This window comes from Salvelinus sp. IW2-2015, linkage group LG25, assembly GCF_002910315.2.
Source record: "Salvelinus sp. IW2-2015 linkage group LG25, ASM291031v2, whole genome shotgun sequence".
In the NCBI taxonomy this organism is placed as follows: Eukaryota; Metazoa; Chordata; class Actinopteri; order Salmoniformes; family Salmonidae; genus Salvelinus; species Salvelinus sp. IW2-2015.
Window position 1 is genome coordinate 12,096,489 of NC_036865.1, and position 17,830 is coordinate 12,114,318.

Here is a 17,830-nt window from a genome sequence, read left to right on the forward strand (position 1 = left end):
TTTATGTCTCTGCGTGCAGTTTGAAGTTAAAGATAGTTTCTCGAAGCGATTGCAAAGTAGCGTTAGCGTAATGACGAAGTCTAACAGAACAGCTAGCATGTAAACTACCTTAAACTGCACGCACACAAATGGTAATTGCCAAAATCTCACACATTCTACTAATTTAGCCGGTCTCAGAAAATAAAAAAATAAGATGGTATTCCTATCAGGGGTCTACATTGAGCAAGGATATTTTCAAGCAATCCAACCTGGCAACAGACAGAACAAAACAATTAGAATATTAAACTAAAAAAAAGTTATTTGAGTCAACAAAATTTGTTCAGCGGCAGAACACCCCCCCCCCCCTACCGAAGTGATCTCGTCTAGACAAAATTTTCAATGCATTTTTCCCACTCAGTCAACCTTACAGTGGTTATGCAATGCACATTAGAAGCACTCATTACTTCTCATCTTCACCGCAAAGACTCTCCTGACTAGGAGCCGAAACCCTAATGTGGATTGACTTTTCTCGATGGACAAGAGTGAACACAAAGATTGAGTGTTTTAGACTTTAACCTAACCCTCACCCTTCAACTAATGTGCAAATTCTTAGTGGCTTTAGAGAGTCAGTGGTTAAACTGTGGAGACTACCAGCACTCTTGCCCAAATATGCTGGYCTAATCAGCATAAACATGTCCATGGTGTAGTTTGTGTGAATTTGAGAGGGTAATGACAAGGGGGATACAACACCAGGGACACAGTGACTCTAGACTTCTTTACCATGACCCCCTTTCTTAAAGACATTCCAAACAATAAGAATTAAAACCATGTCACAGGACATGGGAGGTCCAATCAGACTGAACCCCAAATAACATTGAGCGTCCTATTTCTTGCTACGCAGACGTTTGGACTGACGGAGGTCTGAGCTCTTCCTGGTGCGTTTCAGGGGCGGGCTGCCCTCTGTCTCCACCGCTGCGGCCATGGCACTGGCTGCCGTGGTGACAGCAGCAGAAGACGGGGCGACGGCAGCTGAGCCTGTTGAGGAAGAAGCCGAGGAGGTGGAGGCTACAGCTGGCCCGGCCCCTCCCCCCACTGCACTGTCCATCAGTTCCCTGAGCTTGTGCTCCAGCTCAGCCAGCCGGGCATTCTGCTCCCCGATAACCTGAGTCTGCTCCAGCAGCTTCTGCTCCTGGTCCTGCAGCTGCTTCTGCTGCTCCAGCTGCTTGACGCGCACCTCTTGCATCTCCCTCCGCAGCGCAGTCATGGACACCCCATTCACCTTCACCTGCTGTTGCACCTTGGTCATCTCAGAGCGTGACGGCGTGTTCTTGGCCAGCAGGGACATGGTGGTCAGGGAGGTAGAGGGGCCGGCCACTGAAGGTAGGCAGAGAGAATGATGATCTTATGTACAATCTTAAAATAGGTAGCTGAACAATAAAGATATTATGAATCAAATTAACATGACTAAGTTACATGGGCRTCTGTACATTACAAGACCTTTATTGACCATAAAAGGTCAGTGTAGTTGTCAATTACCTGGGGAAGATCCGATGAGGCGCCCTGACAGGTCGGCCCCGGGAAGCCTCTTCTTCAGGATGGGGACAATCTTTTCATCAAAGTACTCCATGGCCATGGAAGAGATGTCCCGCAGCTCCTGCAGCACCTCGTGAGCTCGCTGGGGAGCGCGTGTAGAGTTCACATAGCGCAGCACACGGTAGATCTCATCAATCACCTTAGGGAAAGACAGTCACATGCTGGGAACCTTATACAATTTATCCTAAACCTCATTTGGCTTAGAATGTTAAGAATTTGTGTTATGTTGTTGAGGCCAAGACTTTGCAAGTTTGAAGAAGTAGCTAGTATCATCATATTGGGATGGAACTGGTCTTCCACTTAAATTAGAATACTTTAAATTGAGATTCTACTTTCATTATTTACCCAGACCAGATTATTTCCCTAAACTTTTCGTCAATCTAAGAGCAGGAGTGCCATCTTGTGGCCAAATAGAGCTAAAGCTTGTTGACAAATTTAATAAATACCACAAATACCTGAAATTAACATTTCCTTCTATAAATTGGCATAYATTGTGCCAGGTAGACAGTGACTGGTAGGTTACAGAGGATGTAGCTAGGTACCTTGCCAGGGATGAAGCAGCAGAGATTTGAGTCCACATATTTCATGAAGGTCATGTTGAGTAGGGAGAGGCGCGTTTCTACGGCAGCCAGGATGTCAGCATGACGGGCCAGTGAGTGGTTCCTCCGCTCTGACTCCCGCCTGCCACAACACAAAACTCACTAAATACACACACTGGACCAGACAGAGACCTTCATGATGCAAGTAACATTTATGAGTCAACGATCACTTTCCAAGGATCATCCAACAGTGAAGATGCTGAGTGATTTGGAATAAAAGAATGAGGTGAAGCAATTCAACAAAAACATACAGTAAATGTGTTTCATAGCTTCGAGGCATGAGGTAATCACTTCTGTAATACACTGGTGCCTCTGACAATTGGGTGAGTAGCACATTTAAATGGTCCGTTTGTTCCCAGCACAAGGTGCACCTGTGTAATGATCATGCTGTTTCATCAGCTTCTTGATATGCAAGGTGGATGGATTATCTTGGCTAAGGAGAAATGCTTACTAACATGATATAAACAAATGTGTGCACAAAATTAAAGAGAAATAAGCTTTGTCCATATGGAACATTTCTGGGATTAATTTACATTTCAGCTCATGAACCACAGTACATGTTGAGTTTTTATTTTTGTTCAGTGTATTTATTATTTCATTACCCCAAAATAATCCACTTGTTACCAGGAGAGAAAAACATGGGCTTGGATTAAAGTTACAGATTTCACAAATGTGCTTTATACCAATCTGTGGTTCCTACAGAGCTCAAACCCTTCAGCACTTCTGGTTTCATTGCCTCTACACAGTAGGCCTATTCAATGATTTGCTTCAGGACATAGGCCTAGCAAAACATCACACTTGTATTCAAGTAGCATACTATATAATTCTCTGCCTCCAGTGGTGTTGATACTGACCTTGGCAGCTGGGCTTTGACCTGCCTCTGGCATAGGCTGTGGTAGCGCTCCACCTTGAGGAAGCCTTGGTTCAGCATGCGCTGACAGATCATGTCCATGCGCTTGCATACCTGGGAAAAGAACAGGGGCGGGAAGGTATGTTTGAGTTAGTGGCTATTGGGACTCGTCTTTCACAACACCTCCAACCTCTCCATGCCCTTGCATGACACTTACAGCCCGTGATGCTCAAACAAAGTGGCCAGATCAAAAGCGTGGAACTGAAAAATAGCCTACTCCTCGACACAGACATAGCTCCAACATCCATCGAGTTCTCTGGTTTCCCTGGAAAACGTACTATTTTGATATCACATTGAAATTCCTTGAAAGTGATATCAAAATGTTAAATTGGTCTCTTGTACCACTTTCTTTCAGATGCAAGTAAATGAAAGGAAGTACTTGATTCACTCGGGATAGCAGAAATGCCAACTTCAAAATGTGTAGCTAACTAACGTTAGTTACTGTGGTCATACAGAATACACAAGAAAACGTTACCTAGCTAGCACTAGTATGTTAACACATTTAGCAAGATAGAAAACAAATACCAATACAGTTCATTAGACAGGCAATATTATACCCATGTTAATATACATTTGACTAGTTTGCCACGAATTCCATCCAGGAGACCCCTACTAGCGCGATATAGCAACCTGAAATGGAATGGAACAGGTGTGTTGTTGACAAAGCTGGTGCAAATAAACTTAGCTTAGCACGTGCTATAGTTCGGCACCATATTATTATTTAGAGTGGGGAAAGATATTCAATTTTGTTCAAACATATAAGCAGTGAATCAATGCATGTTACGACTTAACTAGGGAAGGAACTTATTAGTTAGCTAATAACCTCACTTGCTACTCACACTAGCTACATAACGATAGCCGATAACGTCTCTGACATAGCTAGCAACAACTAGATTAGCCAGACGCCGCATTGCCATTTGCTTCGTGGTTTGTTTTTGTTCCCTCTCACCAAGCGTATGAGGCTGATTTCGTCGTAAGACAGGAAATTGAAAACCATCTCAATCGCCACAATGGGAAGTCCTAATAGCGGGTTGTTCTGGTGTGGTTGATCCGGAGGTGGTGTAGACAATCTCGGTAACACAGAGTCGCAATCCAGGGCTTCAAAACCTCGCTCTACTCCTTCTACAACGGCCGCCATCTTAATTTGCCACGGATAGGGGAAATGACGTTTTATAGGGAACGTTCTCTCTCTCTGAACTGTGCTCGAAGAAAGTCTTGCAATATTGTACACAACCATTTCAATTCACTTGAGCAAAGAAAACAAGAGCAGTCTATGTCGCTGCTGTCGTCCGTGCAAAGAGCTGTGTCCAGCGCTAGGCCTGGTTTCCCAAAGGCATGTTAAGGCTAAATTAATCGTTACATCTCCGAGTTGTTTCCCAAAACCATCTTTATTAACGTTACACTTGAAAAAGCTCGTAATCTAACGCCTGCATCAGACCACACTTGCTCCAGCGTCGTTCGATGCTTTTTGCCCACTTAATACACAGATTTCCACTAAACATAGAATCACGTGGTTTATCCCCCTCTCCGTGACCGCTAAATAACAAAGTTGAGTACAAAATAAAAAGTTGCCAATGTCTTTCAATTGATACAAACCAGCGAYGTATAAAAATGCTTCAAATTAAAACCAAGATGACTGCATTAAAATACAAATACAGTAGGCTATATGCCTATTTTCAATCATATTGAAATACATTTGATGTTCAATCAATTAAGTTATATTTTGCGACGATCAGTAGGCTAATTTGTCTCAATACATTTCATATGTAGCCTAACATCGTTTGACCTTCCAAATACAAAGACGCCCATTTCTTTGCATACAAGCGAATGATAGACGCTTCAAATGAAAACCAAGATGACTATTAAAAGATAAATACAGTATAGGCCACATGTGCCTATATAATTGAATTATAGTGAACTAAAATGAATGTGAATAAAATATTTGTATTTAAAGATAAATACAGTATAGGCCACATGTGCCTATATATTTGAATTATAGTGAACTAAAATGAATGTGAATTCAATAGTTGTATTTAGCTAAGTGTGCGCAGTGTAATTTGGCCTCAATGTATTTCATGTGCGCGCAATGTGCCAAATCTTTAGTGCTTTATTATAGGGTACGCATTAGAATAAGCCGCCTCAATATTTGTAGCCATGTGTGACAGGGAGAACGCTGATCTGAAAGCAGTGCTTAATTTATTTCGATCAGTAACGACGCACTTAGCGAACGTTCTCTCGTAGTGTTTTGGGAAACGCATGTTACATCGCTATCGGGAAACTGGGACCAATGTATACCATATCTTGTTTCAAGACAACATCAAACAATGTACACACTTTGGAATAGAACGGAAGGGGATAGGAAATACACACCGACTTTGCAACATCATCTAGAGTAAAATGTAATATGCTTTACTTTTGTCGCACAAGTCTATACAGTACACAAAACATAACTGCACCTCGCTGTGTACTATATGCTTAAGAGTTACCACCCTCTTCATTCAGTAAATACTAAAAACACATTTTCTTGTAATGGTTTTACCTAAAAGGATGGAATTCAGGCACAACTCTACAAATGGGCTAATGACATGAGCCATAAGGATTTGCAAGTGACATAAACATTCATTAGAATACAAAATATAGTACATAAGTGGCACAACCCTTATTGGGGATGACAAACCATCTCAAGCTGGGTACATAGGATGGTAATAAAAAACAAAGCATCCTCAGCATTTCTACAGGGTGCTTTTATTCCAACTGGTATTGTATTCTATTGTCCAAAGCTGGGATGGGCAACTTCAGACCTTGGGGGCAGAGTGGTGTCCCACTTTTCTCCCCTATCCCTTGCAAACACAGCTGATTAAACTAATTGCATTCTGAACTGAATATCATTAGTTGATTATTGGAAACAGGTGTTAAATGGGACAAAAAGTATGACACCATTCAGGCCGCAAGGACTGGAGTTGCCCATTCCTGGTCCAAAGCATGTTGCACACAGACTCAACACAAATGTCTCACCCCTGTAGTGGGTATTTACATGTGGTCCAACTTAATTGCTCTTATTCCATCTCCGTGGAGTCGAGCTCACTGAGGAATCTTCGACACTTGGTCATGAGAACTTTGATGGCCTCTGTGACCAAGACATCAGGTGCCAGGATGCCAGTGGATTCTACAGAAACTTTATGGGAAAGAGGAAACACAGGATTGATGAGTGCTCATGCGCAGAATGCCAAACTATACTACTACAAACTATACTACTATAAAAGTAAAATAATCACTGAGGAAAAACAAACAATTAGCTTCTACAGTGCAACACAACAGTTATGGGCTATGTACTGTACCACCAGACATTATTACTGTACATTTCACAAATTCACCAAGCAGGAAACAGTGATTTCTAAATTCACTGGGTACATACAGATGAAATGGTCCCGCACTCTTGCAAGCTTCACAGCGTTCTTGAGGTCGTCATGTCGGAGAACCTCCCTACTGCAGGTATCTAAGCGACTGTTCACCACCTTGGCGACAACCTTTCCTGGGACAGAAGATTAAAAATACTTTAAAATTATACATTTAACCTTTATTTAACTAGGCAAGTCAGTTCAGAACAAATTCTTATTTACAATGACAACCTACCAGGGAACAGTGTGTTAACTGCCTTGTTCAGTGGCAGAACAGATTTTTACCTTGTCAGCTCAGGGATTCGATTCAGCAACCTTTCGGTTACTGGCCCAACGCTCTAACCACTAGGCTACCTGCCGCCCATAAAGGTTGTTTTCAGAAGTGGGATTATAAACTACATGGATCATAAATAGCTACAGTGTAAGTACACTTTAATAATAATTTGGTGGGTGCTAATATTTGTCCTGTTTTACACATGTACAAGTGCTTATTATACTTGTGTGAAATAAAGGATTTTTTGTTGTTGCATATCCCAACTCCCCCTGAGACACCCTAAGAGAGTGAGGTCATGGCGACTCTGGAGCAATTAGGGTTAACTGCCTTGCTCAAGGGCATATCGAAATGTTTCACCTTGTCGGCTCTGGGATTCGAACTAGCGACCTTTCAGTTCCTGGCCCAATGCTGTAACCGCTAGGCTACCTGCTGTCCATAAAGGTTGTTTTCAGAAGTGGGATTCGAACCCACGCCTCCAGGGGAGACTACGACCTGAACTCAGTGCACTAAACCCCTCAGCCATCCTGACATAATGCTTCAAAATGTTATAGCTACTGTTTTACCCCCATGGTTCTCCACCTCAATGACTCCAGGGGAGAAGCAGCGTTTTAGTCGCTCCGCTTTCTCCCCCTCCACTGTTTCCATTAGTGTGATCTCAGGAAGGAGTCTGTAACTGGCTGTAGCCACAGGTGAAAACTTGGCGTGGTCTTGACCTGGAAAATAGAGCATAGGATTGAGCCATCAGAACAGGAAAGAAAGCGATCACTAATTTCAACATTATTTGACGGAGAGCTGTAGTTGCAGGCAATGGTGTAGTGAGGGTATATTAACGTAAACACTTTTTTATTTTGCAGAAGCATTAACCCATCTCTCACGAAGAAATGCATTGAAACTATAGGAAGCATAACTTAAATCACCCCAGATAGCAAACACCCACCTGTTATACATTTTTTACCATTACTTCATTGGTTACAGGGATTGAGAAAGCTTTAGGTTAACTGTAGTCTGAGATTGCCATTGTGCAGACTTTATCACATTTTTCAGAGAAAGTCCTCTCACCAATGCCTTTCACGCAGTGCATGACTATATCCAGCTCCTGTCCAGGCCGGAGCTGTGCCAGAAGGATGTCCCCATGTACTGGACCGATGTCGATATCTGCAAACACATCAGCTTGGTTCCCAATAGGGACCCACTTCATGTCCTTGGAGTACACTGAGGAAAAAATCAAAGACATTACAGGTTAAAGAGGCACCTCTGCACAGACTAGAAAAGGTTGAATTATTCACTTTAATGAGAATATGTATAAAATTCAGATTTTATGTGATATTTTCAGGCAAAAATGCTTGATTTTGCTGAGGCAATTCTTACATTTTGCATGGCAATATGCAATAATTTTTCAGAATTTATCGCGAAAATGCAGTCACGAGGGAAAAAGTTGGTTGACGTTTGGCTCGATATTACACAGTAAATGTGCGGTGATTGTTTGAAATTGCTCTCTTTTTGTTCTGCGGTGAGGGGTCCGTTTTATGCTAAAATATTGCATTGATTTGACTGTTTTATTTGTAAATAGTGTGGTGATTGGTCTAGCCCTCGCATAATATGCAGGGAATTATTGATGTAGCAAAAAATGTGGTTGCAGATTTGCGGAATCCTGGATGGACTGTTTAATGTCAAATCAAATCAAAGTTTATTTGTCACGTGCTCCGAATACAACAGGTGTTAGTGAACATCAACCTTAGTGAAATGCTTACTTACACGCCCTTAACCAACAGAGCAGTTAAGTAAAAAATAGTTATTAGGTCAACAATAGCTAAGTAATAAAAAAAAATAAAAAAACAGTAGCGAGGCTATATACAGGTGGTACCGGTACAGAGTCAATGTGCGGGTGCACCGGTTAGTCGGGATATTTGAGGTAACAGCCCGACTAACCGGTGGGGGGGTTGGAGGGAGGGTGGGGGGGTGAACACAATGCATAGTCCGGGTAGCCATTTGATGACCTATTCAGGAGTCTTATGGCTTGGGGGTAAAAGCTTTTGAGAATCATTTCGGTCCTAGACTTGGTGCTCCGGTACCGCTTGCCATGCGGTAGCAGAGAGAACAGTCTGTGACTGGAGTGGCTGGAGTATTTGACAATTTTTAGGGCCTTCCTTTGACACCACCTGGTATAGAGGTCCTGGATGGCAGGCGGGTTAGCCCCAGTCATGTACTGTAGGGTCTTGCGGTCGGAGGCTGAGCAGTTGCCGTACCAGGCAGTGATGCAACCTGTCAGGATGCTCTCAATGTTGCAGCTGTAGAACCTTTTGAGGATCTCAGGACCCATGCCAAATCTTTTTAGTTTCCTGAGGGGGAATAGGCTTGTCGTGCCCTCTTCACAACTGTCTTGGTGTGTTTGGACTATGATAGTGTGTTGGTGATGTGGACACCAAAGAACTTGAAGCTCTCAACCTGCTCCACTACGGCCCCGTCGATGAGAATGGGGGTATGCTTGGTCCACTTTTCCTGTAGTCCACAATCATCTCCTTTGTCTTGAGGGATAGGTTGTTATTCTGGCACCACCCGGCCAGGTCTCTGACCTCCTCCCTATAGGCTGTCTCGTCGTTGTCAGTGATCAGGCCTACCACTGTTGTGTCATCTGCAAACGTAATGATGGTGTTGGAGTCGTGCCTAACCATGCAGTCGTGGATGAACAGGGAGTACAGGAGGGGACTGAGCATGCACCCGAGGGGCTCCAGTGTTGAGGATCAGCGTGGCAGATGTGTTGTTACCTACACTTACCACCTGGGGGCGGCCTATCAAGAAGYCCAGGATCCAGTTGCAGTGTTTAGTCCCAGGATCCTTAGCTTAGTGATGAGCTTTGAGGGCACTATGGTGTTGAACACTGAGTTGTAGTCAATAAATAGCATTCTCATGTAGGTGTTCCTTTTGTCCAGGCGGGAAAGGGCAGTATGGAGTGCATTAGAGATTGCATCATGTGTGGATCTGTTAGAGCGGTATGTGAATTGGAGTGATCTAGGGTTTGTGGGATAATGGTGTTAATGGTGTTAATGTGAACCATGACCAGCCTTTCAAAGCACTTCATGGCTACGTACGGGAGTGCTACGGGTCTGTAGTCATTTAGGCAGGTTACCTTAGTGTTCTTGGGCACAGGGTGGTCTGCTTGAAACATGTTGGTATTACAGACTCAATCAGGGACATGTTGAAAATGTCAGTGAAGACACCTGCCAGTTGGTCAGCACATGCCCAGAGCACCCGGCCTGGTAATCCGTCTGGCCCAGCGGCCTTGTGAATGTTGACCTGTTTAAAGGTCTTCCGCACGTTGGCTACGGAGAGCGTGATCACACAGTTGTCCAGAACAGCTGATGCTCTCATGCATGCCTCAGTGTTGCTTGCCTCGAAGCGCGCAAAGAAGTGATTTAGCTCGTCTGATAGGCTTGCGTCACTGAGCAGTTTGCGCCTGTGCTTCCCTTTGTAGTCTGCTAGTCTAATAGTTTGCAGGCCCTGCCACATAAGACGAGCATCGGAGCCAGCGGTGTGGTACGATTCAATCTTAGTCCTGTATTGGCACTTTGCCTGTTTGATGGTTCGTCTGAGGACGTAGCGGGATTTCTTATAAGTGTACAGGTTAGAGTCCCGCTTCTTGAAGGCGGCAGCTCTAACCTTTAGCTCAGTGCGGATGTTGCCTGTGATCCATGGTTTCTGGTTGGGGTATGTACGTACAGTCACTGTGGGGACGACGTCATCGATGCACTTATTGATGAAGCCAGTAGCTGATGTGGTGTACTCCTCATTGCCATCTGAGGAATCCCGGAACATATTCCAGTCTGTGCTAGCAAAACAGTCCAGTAGCTTAGCATCCGCATCATCTGACCACTTCTTTATTGACTGAGTCACTGGTGCTTCCCGCTTTAGCTTTTTCTTGTAAGTAGGAATCAGGAAGATGGAATTATGGTCAGATTTGCCAAATGGCGGGCGAGGGAGAGCTTTGTATACGTCTCTGTGTAAAGGTGGTCTAGTTTTTTTTTCTCTGGTTGCACATTTAACATCTTGATAGAAATTAGGTAAGACTGATTTCAGTTTTCCTGCATTAAAGTCCCCGGCCACTAGGAGTGCCGCCTCTGGGTGGGCATTTTCCTGTTTGCTTATTTCCTTATACAGCTGACTGAGTGTGGTCTTAGTGCCAGCATCCGTCTGTGGTGGTAAGTTAACAGCTATGTAAAATATAGATGAAAACTCTCTTTTCAAATAGTGTGGTATACAGCTTATCATGAGATACTCTACTTCAGGCGAGTATAGAGACTTCCTTAGATTTCGTGCACCAGCTGTTGTTTACAAATATACACAGACCACAACCTCGTTTTACCGGAGCGTGCTGTTCTATCTAGCCGGTGCAGCGTATATCCTGCCAGCTGAATGCCGTAATTTTTTATTTTACCTTTATTTAACTAGGCAAGTCAGTTAAGAACAAATTCTTATTTTCAATGACAGCCTTGGAACAGTGGGTTAACTGCCTTGTTCAGGGGCAGAACGACAGATTTATACCTTGTCAGCTCGGGGATTCAATCTTGCAACCTTTCGGTTACTAGTCCAATGCTCTAACGACTAGGCTACCCTGCCGTCATTCAGCCACGATTCAGTGAAACATAAGATTTTCTTTTTTTAATGTCCCATTGGTAGGATATTCATGATCGTACCTCGTCTAATTTATTGTCCAATGATTGTACGTTGGCAAGTAATATTGATGGTAAAGGCAGATTTCCCACTCGCCAATGGCAGATCCTTACAAGGCACCCCGCCCTGTGTCCTCTATACCAGCGTCTCTTTCTCCTGCCAATGACGGGGATATCGGCCTTATCGGGTGTCTGAAGTACATCCTGTGCGTGAAATCTTTGTCTAATCCGAGGTGAGTGATCGCTGTCTTGATATCCAGAAGCTCTTTTTTGCAGTAAGATACGGTGGCCGAAACATTATGTACAAAATAAGTTACAAATAACGTGAAAAAAACACATAATAGCACAATTGGCTACGCGCCCATAAAACGGCTGCCATTTCTTCCAGCTCCAGTTCATGTAATGTTTATTACCATTTTCATTATTGTATTTCACTTAGTCCTGCATGTTGGAGCTCGGAGCCTATGATTTTCACTGTACTCTGCAATCACACCTGCAACCCTGAACATGTGACTTGTAAACACTGAATCTGAAGTCATGAGAAAATTATGTTCAGCTTCTCATAAGACTGTGGCCACTCTTAGACACATGAACACGGATAAAATAATATATGACGTACATAATTGACAATTTTTTCCACAGCCAAAAGTACAACTCATCTCTACCATACTTTTCCATAAGAGTTACATATGTAAAACGACATACCATTTGTGTTTGTTTGTCGTACATACATCTCCATTGTCATTAATCCGGCAATGGATGACTCCCACTCCCATTCTTGGACACAAACTCCCAGTGTGTCCATGGCCTTACCTACCCATGTGGTTCAGGTAAAGTTCCTGGGGGTCAGCGGAGTCTTTGGTGGCTCTGAGGTTCCTGGTGCATTTGATCTTCAGTTGAAGTTGAATTGTGTCTATTTCTGTGCCTTCCTCATCCCCTGAGAAAAGCACAAATTACTCAAACTTGTACAAACAAAACTGATGTAGCTGGTGGTGGCCCTCTACATGACACTTTGTTTGTCCATTGTCAGTGGGGACAGGAAGGTCAGCAGTATAAACGTACCTGCGTTTCTGTACTCAAACAATCGTGGGTCACCCTTGATAGGGATCAAGCCCAGCCTGTGGGCAAGGATCTCATCCTGAATTATGGATGTGTTGTTGTAAATGAACACCTTCTCGACAGCCATAGTAGGGACCTAGGAGAGGGCGGATTAATACATGTTATTTGTTCTGTGCCATCAAACACGGAGACCACCTCGTATGCTGCTTTCATTGGCAGGGTGCTATCTAAGTAGAAGCTACCTCTGCGAGTAATATCCGTCGAAAGGCATTGGCGATAGCTGCATCTATGCCCACCATGTCGAACTCCAGAGAAGTCTCATCCATTTGCACCACGTCGATTCTGAAATTCTGCAATAGATATATTATAGTGTAATGTGTATATATGGGCATTCCACGCAACAGATCTGAATGTAAAATCTGGACAGCATAACGTTGTTTGTGTTAGCTAGCTAACGTTACCTTTTGGAATTTCTGCAAGCTCCATGTATCATCGTAGCCTGGATAATTGCCAGGGTAATCGGTTGTATGAACCTATCAAATACAGGAAATATTTTTTATGACAAAACTGCGTGAGAACGGTGTTGTATTTTCTACTGTACTAGCTAACTCGTTAGCTGCACATTATGATGTTGTTAGCTAACATGCCCACCCGTTTATTCCAAGAATACCTGCCCACATATTCTGGTCATAGACAGCATCTCAAATTATTTGTTTTTAATGGATAATTTTACACCACTTACATTTTTTACATCAAATTCACCTAATATTACTCTATCCCGAATTTCATCCACGTTTGTCATGGTCGCTGCCATTTTGCCAATGTTTTCATAGACGTCACAAGCTTTGGGTTTATTCTCCTTCGTTGGCGTTTTACGGCAGACTACATCCAAAAGTTGTATTGCCGCCACCTACTGTGCTGGATGAAAATAAAAGATCCCAAAAATGATGTGGATTAAAATACTGACTACCAGAAAGTCACTCAACATGCTCCTTGCCTCTACTGTTAACATAAATAATACGTGTTAGATCCCTACACAGGCTCAGGAGCCTATTCCAGCCATTACAATGAGCCCGTCCTCCTATAGCTCCTCTGACCAGCCTCTTCCGCTCCACAAACTCTGGGTCATGATCCCCACCACAATTGCAACATGGCTGTTCTTCACTCCGATCATCCTTATACTCCTTCTTGTGCACACATTTGAAACATGACCAAATATTTAGCCGTTTTTGCATTGCAGTGGTTTTAGGACAAAGCTCTTACTTGATATCTCATATATCCTAGATTTACATTAAAGGGAGGTATTCACTATCATCCTTATAAAAAAATGTGCATCCCATTAAGAAACTAATCCTTGTCTGACATACATTTATCATCCCCTTCAGTTTTCAACACTTCATTTTTTTAAATTCCATTCTTTGATACTACTGTTCTCCATTCCTCTTCTCCAACGCCACTCGACCCGCTTCTCGTTTTACACTCGACATCCACTTCCGCCACGATCCTCCCATCTCCAGCTCCGCCTCTTTACCTCTTCTGGTGCTCTCAAACGTCAGTATCCGTGCTATCCAGAATCCTTGTGATGTCCCTATTGCGAGCCTAAATTAGTTTTAGACTGTCTCTCTTCATTCAAGTACCCCTGAAATTTGTAGATTTGTGAATTGTGAATTCTGCTTTATACAGCCAGTGATTTAGTAGGGTTCTAGTAGCCTTGAGTAGCATTTTTCCCTTAATTCAATCCTGCAGACATTATGCACCATTGTGGTTCAATCTCCAATAGAGGGGGTATGTATATACATTATACATTTTGTCAACACCGCAAACTGTTCCATCTGTTTCAACTGTTCCATCTGTTCCATCTGTTTCAACTGTTTCAACTGTTCCATCTGTTTCAACTGTTTCAACTGTTCCATCTGGTTTTTCAACTGTTCCATCTGTTTCAACTGTTCCATCTGTTCCATCTGTTTCAACTGTTCCATCTGTTCCATCTGTTTCAACTGTTCCATCTGTTCCAACTGTTCCATCTGTTTCAACTGTTCCATCTGTTCCAACTGTTCCATCTGTTCCAACTGTTCCATCTGTTCCAACTGTTCCATCTGTTCCATCTGTTTCAACTGTTTCATCTGTACCAACTGTTTCAACTGTTCCATCTGTACCAACTGTTTCAACTGTTTCATCTGTACCAACTGTTTCAACTGTTTCATCTGTACCAACTGTTCCAACTGTTCATGTCAGTCACTTGCTGTCAAAGGCATGTTTAAAATCTCTGCACACCAGGCAAGCAAAAACAAGTGTGCCTAGTGAGAGTTTGCAGTGAGGAGGTAATGGTCTATGTCTGTTTATGTTCAAGGCATGTATGAGGTGAGGACTAACGCTACACTGTTTATGTTCAGGCTTTACAATGAGGGAGCTTCAGGTGCTGTGTCCGGCAAGACAGGTGAGCTAGTGGGTTGTGTGTCAGGTGTGTCAGGGTCATGTGACTCTGGGCAGAGGTGTGTATGTGAGCCAAATGTGAGGTGAGCCTCCACCTCTGGAGGACCTGGAGGAAGTGTAACATTCAGCCCAGAGCTCATGTAGGCACGGAGACAAGGTGTGGCCCAACCTCTACTTGTGGGCCATGCGAGTACACCTGCTTTTCCATCTGTATTTACACAGACTACACACTTATACATACACACCTACTGCCCCATGAACATAGTCATTGAACGCTGGTCACCTCACATTCTGTTTACATACTGTTGTTTACTCACTGTGTATGTATATACTGTATTCTTGACCTAAGTAGCCTTGCACAAGCTTTGGCTTGAGCGAGCCGGAACAGCTAATAGGGCAGGAGCCTATCTAATTTTCCGTAGACTAAAGCAGCTTGATGTACAAGTACACCCCCTGCACAGGACGCTAGTCTATCGCAGGGCCTTACCCTCAATCTATCTCCTTAAGGCTGAGTGCCAAGCAGAGCCGCATCAGGTCCCATTTTTACATTCTTTGGTATGACTCGGTATTCTAGAAATAGCTCATCCTAATATACCTACTACTGTACATACCATTTTCTTCCAAATTATTTACTGTCTATACACACCACCAATTTATATTCTGGATTCTATCACTCTAATAAGTCTACTCTGTGATAATGGCGCCGGAGGGGATGGTGGCCATTTTACGGGCTCCTAACCAACTGTGCTATTTTGTTTGTTTTTTTGCATTGTTTGTAACTCATTTTGTACATAATGTTGCTGCTACCGTCTCTTACGACCGAAAAGAGCTTCTGGACATCAGAACAGCGATTACTCACCTCGAACTGGACAAAGATTTTTCTTTAATGAGTCCGACGTGAAGGATATACTGCTTTGTCAGGACAAGGCCCAAATCCCCGTCATCAACCTGAAGAAAAGATGGACGAAAAGGGGGAGGAGGGCGGGGTGCCTTGTAAGAATTCGCCAACGAGTAGGTAACCTCCACTACCCTCCGTATTATTGGCCAACGTGCAATCATTGGAAAACAAACAGGACGATTTACGATTAAGACAATCCTACCAACAGGACATTTAAAACTGTAATATCTTATGTTTCACCGAGACGTGGCTGAACAACGACACGGATAATATAGAGCTGGCTGGCTTCTCCATGCATCGGCAGGACAGAGCAGCTACGTCAGGTAAGACGAGGGGCGTTGGTGTGTGTCTGTTTGTCAATAACTGCTGGTGCGCGATGTCTAATATTAAAGAAGTCTTGAGGTATTGCTCGCCTGAGGTAGAATACCTAATGATAAGCTGTAGACCACACTATCTACCAAGAGAGTTTTCATCTATATTATTCGTAGCCGTCTATTTACCACCACAAACCGATGCTGGCAGTAAGACCGCACTCAACGATCTGTATAAGGCCATAAGCAAGCAAGAAAATGCTCACCCAGAAGTGGGGCTCGTATTGGCCGGGGACTTTAATGCAGGCAAACTTAAATTCATTTCTACCTAATTTCTACCAGCATGTCACATGTGCAACCAGAGGAAAAAAAMCTCTAGACCACATTTACTCCACACACAGAGACACATACGAAGTTCTCCCTCGCCCTCCATTTGGTAAATCTGACCATAATTCTACATTTACATTTAAGTCATTTAGCAGACGCTCTTATCCAGAGCGACTTACAAATTGGAAAGTTCATACATATTCATCCTGGTCCCCCCGTGGGGAATGAACCCACAACCCTGGCGTTGCACGCGCCATGCTCTACCAACTGAGCCACACGGGACCCCGTGTGGGGTCTATCCTATCCTATTGATTCCTGCTTACAAGCAAAAACTAAAGCAGGAAGTACCAGTGACTCGCTCAATATGGAAGTGGTCCGATGATGCGAATGCTAGGACTGTTTTGCTAGCACAGACTGGAATATGTTCCGGGATTCAGGCCAACATTCACAAAGCCGCGTGGCCAGACGGATTACCAGGACGTGCACTCAAAGCATGCGAGGACCAACTGGCATGTGTCTTCACTGACATTTTCAACCTCTCCCTGACCGAGTTTGTAATACCTACATGTTTCAAACAGACCACCATATCCTGCCAGCTGAATGTCGTAATTTTTTATTTTACCTTTATTTAACTAGGCAAGTCAGTTAAGAACAAATTCTTATTTACATTGACGGCCTACCCCGGCCAAACCCGGACCAATTGTGCACCGCCCTATGGGACTCCCAATCACAGCCGGATGTATTACATCCTGGATTTGAACCAGGAACTGTAGTGACACCTCTTGCACTGAGATGAAGTGCCTTAGACCACTGCGCCACTCGGGAGCCCAAAACTATTTATATTGTATTTAGGAAAATTTCAACTGCAATGTTGGAGCTGGTAACATAAGCATTTCGCTGCACCTGCTATAACACCTGCAAATCTGTGTACGCTGTAATGAATACTCAGGAAGGAAAAGGTGCAGATTCACACGCGGAGCGTGTCAGGTGTTTATTTCGCCTTCGCAGAAGGCAGGAATCGTGGTCACAGGCAGGGAATGGTCATTCACGGGTAAGCAAACAGGCAGGTGAATCAAAACTAGGACTGAAGGCTATAATTGGTTCTCACAAACGAGCTGGGAAATGGCTTAGTAGAGTCAAAATGAACAATACCTCACAAAGGCACAAAAAGAATGAACTGAACTAAATAAGGAGCTGGTGAGACCAGGTGAGTAACTAACACAGGTGAAATCAATGAACAAAAATGAAAGACAGGGCTACGTTCAAGAACACAAAGAAACAGGGCTACGTTCAAGAATACAACAAAACAGAACACAAGGTTGACTAAGAAAATAAATATAGAACCTTACATACGTGACCAATAAACCTTGATTTGATTTGAC

General features: G+C 43.4%; 2 protein-coding genes across 2 annotated transcripts; both read right to left on the bottom strand.

Moving 5' to 3' along the window:
* Positions 1–183: 183 nt before the first annotated feature.
* On the bottom strand, positions 184–4,335 carry LOC111951652 (F-box only protein 28). Its single transcript, XM_023969866.2, has 5 exons — positions 4,031–4,335; positions 3,026–3,135; positions 2,115–2,253; positions 1,516–1,711; positions 184–1,353 (listed from the first exon to the last, which is right to left on the bottom strand). The coding sequence occupies exons 1-5, from the start codon at positions 4,316–4,318 to the stop codon at positions 863–865; spliced, it is 1,224 nt and encodes a 407-aa protein (XP_023825634.1). The 5' UTR covers positions 4,319–4,335; the 3' UTR covers positions 184–862.
* Positions 4,336–5,469: 1,134 nt separating this feature from the next.
* On the bottom strand, positions 5,470–13,328 carry LOC111951653 (DNA-directed RNA polymerases I and III subunit RPAC1). The gene is made up of 9 exons (XM_023969867.2): positions 13,222–13,328; positions 12,941–13,012; positions 12,722–12,829; positions 12,483–12,615; positions 12,238–12,357; positions 7,813–7,965; positions 7,317–7,466; positions 6,497–6,613; positions 5,470–6,256 (listed from the first exon to the last, which is right to left on the bottom strand). Exons 1-9 carry the CDS (start codon positions 13,291–13,293, stop codon positions 6,138–6,140), a joined length of 1,044 nt encoding a protein of 347 aa, XP_023825635.1. The 5' UTR covers positions 13,294–13,328; the 3' UTR covers positions 5,470–6,137.
* Positions 13,329–17,830: the final 4,502 nt, after the last annotated feature.